Consider the following 11,872-nt stretch of genomic DNA (forward strand, 5'->3'; position numbering starts at 1 on the left):
ACTTCACTTTTTGGGCAAATCCAAGCAATGTCTGCCCATTAATTTCCTCACATTTGTTGTTAATGACATTCTAAAATTATGCACCTTCCTAGTCCCCTGGGACTTGGTTCATCATCCATATGCTCCAACTGTAGCATGTGTTACTAATTCATCTAAAGGCTGCTGGTGGTTTAATAGAAGCTGTAATTGGAGACATTTCTAAACGTAACCACACACCACCTATCAACAAGATATTTCAAGTGAATGTTTTCATATACAATTGTTACATGTGTTCTCAATATCAAATATATTGCCTTCAATATTCTTTTACATCTATCAGACTTTCTATAGTAAACATAACTTAAGAGTTCCCAAGATTGTTACATTTAAGCATTCCCTGGTGATACCCACACGACATATGATAGCTCTCCTTCTGAAGTATAGATAGCCTATGTCCAAGAGATTTATGGCAATTGGTCAGCTAGTTTTACATTTTCTAGCTCTCCTTCTGAAGTATAGATAGCCTATGTCCAAGAGATTTATGGCAATTGGTCAGCTCCTCCTACGTTTTTGACCTGCCACACATCCCAATCGACAATATCTGTATCAATAGTTGAACCTCAAGACGGTTAAGCCCAGCTTCTTCCTCCTTCAACGAGACTTGTAAAAGACAAGAATAACTTTGGTTAAACAAGAATAACTTTGGTTTTTAATTGGTTGCTTTCTCCCAGATATACATGAATTTCAGGATGGCCCCAAGTGCTGATGGCTTCAAGGGACTATTACAAACTGCATAATGCACATATTATTGCAGCTTGGATGATGAGAAAAATTCTAGACCAGATGCAACAATTACGGCAGCCAACACCAGCAGGATATCCTACAAAAGAAATCTGTCATATTATTTTCTTGATCTGACAACAAAATCAATGGCATTTCCATTTCAGTTTTATACAAATTTCACGCAAGGATAACACACCACCAGCATAGATTACAGAGAACCATGGCAATAAGCCTACATTCAGTATCAGAAGTATGAACTAGGAAACTGCAAGGAACTACACTCTAGTTTGACGAAATTAAATGGACCTTCCTTCTGGTTGAGAATGACAGACACCTCCATGACTGAATAATAGAAGTGGAACAAAATATTGTTGATTGAGAAATATTTTACTAGTTTACAAGTCATTCATCTTTATCTTTTGAATGAATAGACTCTGACTCTATTCTTTGCTCAAGACAGACAGAACCGGAGTAATTCTTGAGTTTGTCAGTTCCAGGTGATAAGCATCTTATACAAGCCAAAGAAACATAGCGCCAAAGATCAGTATAAAACGATACAACCCAGCCACCATGATTTAAACCTGCTCCTCCTTTCTTTAGTCCTCCATTTTGTTTCCTCTCCCTCCACTCTCTTCATCCTCATTTTCATCTTTTCCTCGTGTTTCATTTTCTTTCTTTTTTCCCCTTTCCCACCATTTTTTGTTACAATACTGTCTTCCTTCATTCTCTATGTGGTCCCTATTCAGTAACAGCCACTACCATTAGCAATGCCAAGTGGTAACTCTTCATGATCTCCCATCATTTATGAACCCCTTTTGTATTTTTGAATTCACTGCCGTTTCTTCCTTTCCACTTGTGGGACTACACTGGGTATGTTGTTGTTGTTGCACTACTGTTTCTTCCTTCCAGAGACCATTGACTTCTCCCAAAGAAGCTCCAAGCGGAAGATGTCTGTGTACTACCAAATTTATACCTATTTCGAAAAAATACAGGTGAAACAGTCGAGGTATTCCTTGTATACAGTCGGACATCTCTGAGGTGGTTGGCAATATCTCAAACAAATCCTGATGACATCGTGCACCCTAAACCATGTCAAAACTGGATCCTAGCACATATACTCATCAAATCATTACCTTTTTGAAAAAAAAAATTCATTAAATTAAAGCAAAGGTATCTGTTAGCTTCTCATATCAGGCAGGTTTTGTCATTTTCTAACCTAGAGAAGGTATGTACAGATGGTCCTGGAATTTAACCCAGATGATAGTACGAACACTCTGTCACGGGCCGACTCCTCCTAAGCGGCAGCGGCACACAAATAGCCCGTGCGGCGCCCGTAGTCCCACCTGACTACAAGCCAGCCTTTCCTTATCCCAGGTTTTCTTGGCACGACCCCATGCCTATGGTGAAGCTTGCCTCAGAGGCTTAGCTTTCCTTGTGCCGCCCGTTTGATGTCAAGGCTTCAGCCTTGTCTTGCTATCATACCCTTGTGGCACATTTCATATGCTGGGACTCGTCTACGCGCACCCCTTAGGTTGGCTACGGACATGCACGTCCCTCGCCTGGCACTGAGCGTCGCTCCTGCGCGCACAGTCCTATCCTCAAGCTTGACACTTGCCTTGTGTCGTGCCCGAGTAGGGCAACTTCCAATCCTTGGCCTTTGTCAGGTGCGGTCCTCTTTCATGTGCCTATGGTTGTCCCATGGCATTGGCGAATATAGCCCTCGCAACTTACTTCCATCCCTCGTGGTGCAGCGTCACCCCACGACTGCACGTCTAGGCCAACGGACCCTTGCTTGCAAGGCTGAACCCAAGCCAAGCTCACAAGTCAATACACGAGGCTCTTGAGTGGTGCCTCGAGTATTCAATCGGCACGGAGGTCTTTAACATCCATAAAGATAGCCCGCGGGGCATAATCAGTTCCTATGTCAAGCCTCCGGCACAAGTTGTGCGCCCAACGCGGCCCGCAGGCACGACGTCGTCCATAGAGTCCCCTAACTCGTATGGATACCTAGGACACTCCTATGAGGTGCCTAGGCAGGCCCTTGAGGTCCTCCCTCAAGGTTGCTCACTTGGTGCGACTGGCCGACAGCACGCACGGGGGAGGCTGGCTGAGCTGTGACACCTCTGCCCCCCTTATATATGCTTTAAAAAGAAAAACCCAAGTTCTAGCACTGGACATCATTTTGCCAGAGAATCACAATAGGCCTTTCTCACTCTTCCGAACTCCAAATGAGGCGCCGTCTGTTCCTAACTCTTTCTCTTGACTTCCTTCACTCCTCCATGAAGTTTCGTCTCATCCCCATACTCGTGGAACGAGATATAGCCTTCGGGAGATTTCTCACTGACACTGCTCCTTGGCTAAGTCAAGCCCTTAGGTGAACGATCTTCAAATGACGCCAAACTTGGTAAGCACATTCCATAGCATCCTAGGAAGGGTCCTCTCACCATAAATCCCAAGATTCCATCCATAGCTCGGAAACGCACGGGACTGACACTCAGGCTCGCGCGTGGCCTCGTCCGCCGACGGCCCATGGGCTCATCCCAGATCCTTGCTAAACTTCCTTGGCACTCTTATAATATGCCATAGAGCATCTCTAGATGCTTATTGACTCTCGCCCGTCGGAGCCCCTTTTCCATGCACGTCGCCCGCGCACGGCTGACACTGCCTGCGCGGCCGACCCTGCCTGCGCGCACGGCTGACACTGCCTGCGCAGCCGACCCTGCCTGCGTGCACGGCCGACACTGCCTGCGCGCGGCTGACACTCATCTGCGCCCGTCTCCTGCACGACTGACACTCGCTTGGCCCTCCTGGGCGCGCAGGGGTTATGGGCGCCAAGGCACAACGAAGGCAGCCCGTAACAACTCATATGTACATATAGGTTTCTTTTTCGACCAAAAAAACCTACAGGACGCACAGGGAATGGTTGAGAAAAACAATGCCTTTAAGGTAAAGACATAACAAAACTAGACTGTTATACTCATCTTCTTTTACATGTTTGTTTTACAGACTGGATATAGTAGGACAAGACATCCCTGAGCAAATCATCTTTTTCTTTTTTCTTTTTCTTTTATCAGGTAAGATAACTTTCACTAAATAGTACAAAGAAGGTACTGCAAATGTACAAAGAAGATAACAGCTCCACCATTACACATTAGCTCATGCAGTGCAAAAATTCCAACATGGATTCTATACTCTACCTGCCTATCCTTACACAAAACAAAATGATTTTGTTATAATCTTTTTTAACATATGATATATGTTGCTTTTTCTCAACATAGAAAAGTATGCCACATAAATTGGGACGGAGGAAGTATCCAGGAGGGCAAAGCAGTGGAATTCTGTAGTGAAAGTATCTGATGCAAAGGACAAGCGAAACCTACCTTCTCTCCATCCCTCCCCTCCAAAGGAAAGATCACTAAGGATATCTTTATATAAATCCACATCCACATTTTTCCAAAGCAAGTTCTTAGAACGAAGGAGCTACCAACAGGTAGAAGAAACATAGACTAACGGAAATATATAACTAGTTTCACATAATCACAGACAGAATTAGAGATATCTAACATAGAGAGAATCATGAAACAAAAGGAAACTAATCAGGTATCAATTGCCAAAAGCTCACCATCCTTTGTCCTTTGTTACAGGGTGCTGCCAAGCTAATTCCACCCAGCGATTTGAGAAAACAGGTGGGAGATGCTGCGTGCATGCTAATATGTGTACTGAACATACCATTTCAAATCCTCAACACAAAGTGAAAATCCAATCACATAGCTGCAGAAGCCAAAGCCAGCAGTAAGAGTAACCAAAATGCTGCGATTATTTGCCACTCAGTTTTATTAGAGCACCGTAAAACCTTACAAAGCTGTGTATATTTCCAGGCCAAGATGATTTAAAGGTTGCCAAGTACTAAATAGCAAAAATAAATAGAAGCACCAAACTAAAAGAATCTACCATACCGAAGCTCTCTCATGAAGTTTGACATGTACCATACTCATCAATATGGCCGACTGCTTCAAGTATTGATGAGTATGTAATAAGATCATAGTCAAAACCATTGGCCCTCATCTCTTTCATCAGCCTTGCAGCTTCCTCAAACATGCCAGCACGACTTAGGCAACCAAGAATGGTGTTGTAAGAGACAGCATCAGGTTTAGTTGTTGAATGTTTCATCTTTGTAAACATCTCGATCGCTCGCTGTGGATCACTAGTCTTGGCCAAACCATTTAGTATTATGTTAAATGAGTTTAAGTCAGGAGAACAACCATTTTCTTCCATATTACGAAGCATGGAAAAAGCATCATCTAGCATACCTGCCCTCACCAGCCCGGACATGAGTGCATTATATGCATATACATCAGGAGAACCTCCCAGTTTTTGCATCTCATTGAAAAGATTGACAGCCTCATTCAAACGGCCACATTTCCCAAAGTGCTTTATCATTACAGCATATACCCGAGAACTGCTAGATCCACAACTCTCTTTTAATTCTTGAAACAACTCATTTGCAGCTTCATAGCGTTTTGCTTTTCCAAGACTATTGATCAAGCTGCAATAGGCAGCTGGACAAGGAGGAAAGCACTTCTCGTCCATCTCCTCAAGCAAGGCTAACGCCTTTTCAACTCTATTTCTCTTGCAATACCCATCAATAAGTATTGAATAAGTAAAAGAGCTTGGAGCAACACCATTTGCTTTCATTCTGTCAAACCAAGATGAAGCCTCGGATACTGGTGCTTTCGACTCAAACAGGGATTTTATAATAGTATTATATGTCACAACATTCGGTTTACAGTTTAATGATTCCATTTGATTAAACAATTTATAAGCATCACCTATACGTCCTCCCCTTCCTAAAAGGTTTATCACATTGTTTATTAACACAACATCCGGCTTACATCCCTCTTTTAGCATGGACAGAAATATAGAGTACGCCGCCTCCATTCTACCAGCTTTACCAAGCCCTCTTATCAATTCAGTGTAAGTATACACAGTTGGGGCACAAGCATTCTTCTTCATCTCATTGACTAATGCTAAAGCCATTTCAACCTTACCCAATTTGAAGTAAACTGCTAACAAGGTTGTATATATCTTTGCAGTGGGATGTAAACCATTATCCTTCATTTCATCAAACAACCTAACAGCAGAATCATCACGACCTAGCTTTGCATAGGATGATATAAGAGCACTGTAAGTAACTGTATCAGGGAAACAATTGCCCTCATTACACATTTCACTGTAAAGCTCATGTACTTTTTCATGTTGACCCTCTTGCATCAGCATAAAAATAATGGAATTGTAAGTTGTTGCAGTTGGCTTGCACTTGCGGCCTTTAATCAGGTAAAATATTGATAGTGCTTTGTTTACCATTTTTGCCCTGCCCAAAAATCTTATTGTCTCGGAGAGATCAGCAGGAGTAACGACACATGTACTCCGTGCCATTTCTTGCACTGTCTTCCACATTTCGCCTGTCAGCCCAGCTTCTTCAAGACATCGAATCAAAGCCAGGTAGGTAGTTGAGTCATGTTCAAAGTTCCTCCTTTTGCCAGCCCACTTGAAAAACTGAATTTTCACACTGATCTCCATGTCAATTTTCAAAACCTCTCGAACCAATTCATTATCTACTTTCAGCTGTAGCACCTCCAAGGCCTTTTCAGCATCAGGACCCCACTTAAATATCTTCAGAATCCTGATGAACCTCTCATCCAATATCCTTACAGAGCCCCTTCTTAAGGGTGGTCGCTTCTCTTGGGAGCCTTCTGTTTCGGCCTTAGGCCTTGAGATTTCAAACATTTTAACAATTTCACTTTCTGCAACATAAAAGAAATAAAGGGTATTACCATCACTATCTTTGTGCCTTTAGGAAAAAATCAATGTTTTTTACAAAGTTCTACGTGTCATGAAAAATCCCAGCATCTGAATTTGGCACACATAGTAACCTCAAATTTCCTACTACTCTCTCCGTCCCATTTTAGCTGTTATTTTAGCTAAAAAAATAGTCCATAAATAATTGTCACTTTAGAAATTCAAGACTAAAGTTGGCAATTGTTTCCAACTATACCCTTAACATTAAAGGAGTTCTTTTTTAATACTGCTCAATTCTCAAAAAACAAACTGAGTAAACTATACCTTGTATTTTGTTTTTCTTAATGAGCGTGAAAAGAGTTAAAGCTACGGTTACTAGAAAAAAGATACCAAAAGTTGGAATCTAGTAGTACATCTATATTTATGCATCAGTAATATACCATAATCAATACACAAGCTCTTTCCTGAATTTACAAACAAAATGATCGATAAGTACATTTTGAATACCGAAAATCAATAATATAGTTCAGACGAAGAAATACTGACCTGTCTGCTTAATTCTCTGGCACAAACAAGAAAATTTAGATATGCTTCTCCTTGAACAAACTGTTCCTATCATCATTGTATCTTTCAACTTCAAGAAGCAAATATACTGCCCACAATCAGTACCTATAATAATATTCGCTAAAATTCATGAGCACCCAATACGATATAGAGGAAGATAAGTGCATGTCAGGCTAAAATAGTCGGCAGATGTAAATTTACTATACACTACTCTGACGGAAACAAAAAAGGGGAAATTTTCAAAAATATACGGCCCAACATAAAATATTATGCCACGTATCCATATTTTCAGTTTATACAATATTATACTCCCTCCAGATCAAAAAGAGTGCCCACTTAGTCATTGGCACACCCCTCAAGAAAATACTAACTTCTAGATAAAAATAGGTAGTTTGACTAAACTGCCCCTAATTAAACAGGTATTGGGATTTGACCACATAACACTTAATAGGGGCAAATCTGAAAAAATAAGGTTAATTTTTTCTTGATTTGATAAGTGACACTTGGGGGTCTCAGGAGGCCGCCGTGGTGGGCACCGAGGGGATTGGTGGTGGAATGGAGAAGTCCAAGGGAAGGTGGAAGCAAAAAAGCAGGCATATGTGAAGTTGGTAGATAGCAAGGATGATGAAGAGAAGCGGACGAACAGGGAAAAGTATAAGATGGCGAGAAAGGAGGCGAAGTTGGTAGTTTCGGCAGCAAAAACGGCAGCCTTTGAACGCCTTTATGCAGAACTAGAGGACAGAGGTGGGGATAAGAAGCTGTTTAGGCTGGCCAAGGCGAGAGAGAGGAAGGCACGCGACTTGGATCGTGAAGTGCATCAAGGACGAGGATGGCCAAGTGTTGGTACAGGAAGTCCACATTAGACAGAGATGGCAGTCATACTTTCATAAACTCTTGAACGAAGGAGGGGACAGAGACATTGTGTTGGGAGATTTGGAGCACTCCGATAGGCGTCGCGACTTTGGATATTGTAGGAGTATAAAGGTTGAGGAGGTTAAGGGAGCGGTTTGTAGGATGCGCAGGGGAAGAGCGACCGGACCTGATGAGATTCCTGGGGAATTTTGGAAGAGTGCAGGCAGGGTAGGCTTGGAGTGGCTGACTGGGTTGTTTAATGTCATTTTCAAGACAGCGAAGATGCCGGAAGAATGGAGGTGGAGTACAATAATTCCCTTGTACAAGAACAAGGGCGACATTCAAAGCTGCAATAACTATAGAGGTATCAAGCTGCTAAGTCACACTATGAAAGTGTGGGAAAGGGTGGTGGAAATGAGGGTGAGGAGAGGTGTGTCTATTTCAGAGAACCAGTTTGAATTCATGCCGGGGCGCTCGACTAAAGAAGCCATTCATATTATAAGGAGATTGGTGGAGCAGTATAGGGAGCGGAAGAGGGACTTGCACATGGTATTCATTAACCTAGAAAAGGCCTACGACAAAGTGCCAAGAGAGATCCTATGGAGATGCTTGGAGGCTAAAAGTGTACCTGTAGTGTACATTAGAGCGATAAAAGACATGTATGATAGAGCTAAGACCAGGGTAAGGACGGTAGGAGGAGACTCGGAGCACTTCCCTATTCTGATGGGGTTGTATCAGGAATCAGCTCTTAGCCCGTTTCTATTCACCTTAGTGATGGATGAAGTGACGCGACAAATACAAGGTGAGGTGCCTTGGTATATGTTGTTCGCGGATGACATAGTCTTGATTAACGAGACTCGCAGCGGAGTTAACAATAAGCTGGAGGGCTGGAAACAGATGTTGGAGTCTAAAGGATTTAAATTGAGTAGGACCAAGACAAAATAATTGGAGTGCAGGTTCAGTGGCGTACCGCATGAGGCTGACGAGGAAGTGAGGCTTGGTACCCAGGCCATTCAAAAGAAAGGAAGTTTCAAGTATCTTGGGTCTATTATACAGGGAGATGGGGATATCGACGATGATGTTTCACATCGTATTGGTGCAAGGTGGATGAAATGGAGGCTCGCCTCCGGAGTGCTGTGTGACAAGAAAGTGCCACCAAAACTTAAAGGCAAGTTCTACAAAGTGGTGGCTAGACCGACTTTATTGTACGGGGTGGAGTGTTGGCCAGTCAAGAACTTTCATGTTCGGAAGATAAAAGTAGCGGAAATGCGAATGCTGCGATGGATGTGTGAGCACACTAGGAGGGATAGAATTAGGAATGAAGATATCCGGGATAAGGTGAGAGTGGCATCGGTGGAGTACAAGATGCGGGAAGCGAGGCTGAGATGGTTTGGGCATGTGAAGAGGAGAGGCACAGAGGTTCCAGTGCGAATGTGCGAGAGGTTGGCTATGGACGGTTTCAGGAGAGGTAAAGGGAGGCCAAAGAAGTATTGGAGAGAGGTGATTAGACAGGATATGGCATAGTTTCAGCTTACCGAAGACATGACCTTAGATAGGAGGTTGTGGAGGACTCAGATTCGGATAGAAGGCTAGGTTGCTTATCCTTTCACCGTAGTAGTTGTAGTTTTGCTCATTCGTTTATTGCCATTTGATTTCTGCTTATATTTGTTGGGCCTTTGTACTTTGATTATCTTATTTATCTATGGTAGTTAATGCTCCTTTCTACCATGGCTTTCTTGCTTTTGTTATTCCTCGTTTCCATATTGTTTTTGATATGCTTGGCCCTATCTGACCTTTTGTCTTGTTTTCCTCTCTTGAGCCGAGAGTCTTTCGGAAACAGCCGCCCTACCTTTTAAGGTGAGGGTTAGGTCTGCGTACACTCTGCCCTCTCCAGACCCCACATGGTGGGATTCTACTGGGCTTGTTATTGTTGTTGTATTTGATAAGTGACACTCTTTTTGACCCAAGAAAAAAAGGCTAAGCGGACACTCTTTTTGATCCGGAGGGAGTATTATACAACATTATACCTGGGGAAAAGCATTATACATAATGTGTCAACCTTGTATAAAAGGTTTTTATACACAAATATGGGCTAAATCGGGTAACAAACTCAAAATATGAGCTAAACCTAAGATGTCATGAGTACCCACTATGACTGGAACTCTATATATAGTCACCCCACACTTTTAACTTTAGCATACAAAAGCAACATATTACAAGACTTAATTAGCTCAATTCTAACAATATAAGCCTCATAAAGTCTTACTTGAGCATATTCACAACCACCTTATGTGCATATATTAGAGAGCATGTAGAACTAACCCAAAAAGTCAAACAAGCAAGATGTATACGTATATGTGTACTACATGCTTATCAAATTCAACGATCAATTTGCACACTTCAATCACAAGAAAAAATTACAGTGGCAGGTATAAAATTAAGCTTACTATACACTACTCAACAGAAAAAAAAAAAGGAGAATAACACTTTTGGTCCCTTCAGTTATTACAAAATTACGATTTTGGTCCTTCCGATAGTTAATTAGAATGTGTGTTTTTGGTCCATTTACATAGGAAATATGTTATACTTAAGACTATTTTAGAAGTACAATAACCTCAACTTGAACGGTATAATGGTTAATAGTTATAAGAATTTGTGAATATTCAGAGATCAAAAGACCACATTTAAAGTAATTAAAGGTTAAATGTACTGGATCAAATATGATAAGGACTAAATTAGAATTTACCTATAATTGAGGAATCAAAAATGCTATTAGCCAAAAAATAATGGATGAAGCGATATTTTTTCCACCTGCCTTGAAATTCAGTTTATAGGGCTCTCAAAGTGAGTTGGGATTTCTTTTTTTACTGTGCAGTGATTTTTCAGAAAGTGAGAAAGAGATTGGGTAAAATGAAAAAAGTTGAAAGGATTAATAAGAATGGAGAATTGGAATTAATGGAAGCAGTGAGGTTTGAATGCTTAAGTTGGTCGTTACGGCTTGGGGCAATGAATTTGAGGATGAAAATTGGCACAATTGCCGCTTTTTGGACACTAATTAAACTTTAGCCAACCTAAAAAAAATGAAAATGGCAAATTGCCACTTTTTGAATGATTATTAAAATTTGACAAATTACATTTGGCCGGTCTGCAAATAATAATTACATTGCTAGTTAAATGTATCCAAAAATATACATCATGTTGTATATTTAATATATATTAATTTATATATATATATATATATATATATATATTCGCGGACGACATAGTCCTGATTGACTAGACTCGTAGCGGAGTTAACGCTAAGCTGGAGTGTTGGAGACATACTCTGGAGGATAAAGGGTTTACGCTGAGTAGGACTAAGACAGAGTACTTGGAGTGTAAGTTCAGTGAAGCACCTCAGGAGGCTGACTTGGAAGTAAGGCTTGGTACCCAGGCCATCCAGAAGAAAAGTAGTTTCAAGTACCTTGGGTCTATTGTGCAAGGCAGCGGGGGAGATTGACGATGATGTCACACATCGTATTGGGGCAGGGTGGATGAAATGGAGGCTTGCTTCCGGAGTGCTATGTGACAAGAAGGTGCCACCAAAACTTAAGGGCAAGTTCTACAAAGTGGTGGTTAGACCGACTATGCTGTATGGGGCGGAGTGTTGGCCAGTTAAAGTTGCCGAGATGAGAATGTTGAGATGGATGTGTGGCCACACCAGGAGTGACAGGATTAGGAATGAGGATATTCGGGATAAGGTGGGGGTGGCCTCGGTGGAAGACAAGATGCGAGAAGCGAGATTGAGATGGTTTGGGCATGTGAAGAGGAGAGATACAGATGCCCCAGTGCGGAGGTGTGAGAGGTTGGCCATGGATGGTTTCAGACGAGGTAGGGGTAGGCCGAAGAAGTATTG

The 11,872-nt window shown here is 41.9% G+C and overlaps 1 protein-coding gene across 6 annotated transcripts; it reads right to left on the reverse strand.

Annotated features, from left to right (window-relative positions):
- Positions 1 to 205: 205 nt before the first annotated feature.
- On the reverse strand, positions 206 to 11,036 carry LOC132603678 (pentatricopeptide repeat-containing protein At3g16010). Of its 6 annotated transcripts, none has more exons than XM_060316824.1 (5): positions 10,724 to 11,035; positions 7,108 to 7,230; positions 4,719 to 6,566; positions 4,385 to 4,533; positions 206 to 859 (listed from the first exon to the last, which is right to left on the reverse strand). In XM_060316824.1, exons 2-3 carry the CDS (start codon positions 7,181 to 7,183, stop codon positions 4,729 to 4,731), a joined length of 1,914 nt encoding a protein of 637 aa, XP_060172807.1. In that variant the 5' UTR covers positions 7,184 to 7,230; positions 10,724 to 11,035; the 3' UTR covers positions 206 to 859; positions 4,385 to 4,533; positions 4,719 to 4,728. The 6 variants fall into 6 exon arrangements, with proteins under 6 accessions (XP_060172807.1, XP_060172810.1, XP_060172806.1 ...); XM_060316827.1 differs by having other exon boundaries at positions 4,385 to 4,572; XM_060316823.1 differs by having other exon boundaries at positions 4,385 to 6,566.
- Positions 11,037 to 11,872: the final 836 nt, after the last annotated feature.

Source organism: Lycium barbarum, chromosome 7, assembly GCF_019175385.1.
Source record: "Lycium barbarum isolate Lr01 chromosome 7, ASM1917538v2, whole genome shotgun sequence".
Taxonomy (NCBI): domain Eukaryota; kingdom Viridiplantae; phylum Streptophyta; class Magnoliopsida; order Solanales; family Solanaceae; genus Lycium; species Lycium barbarum.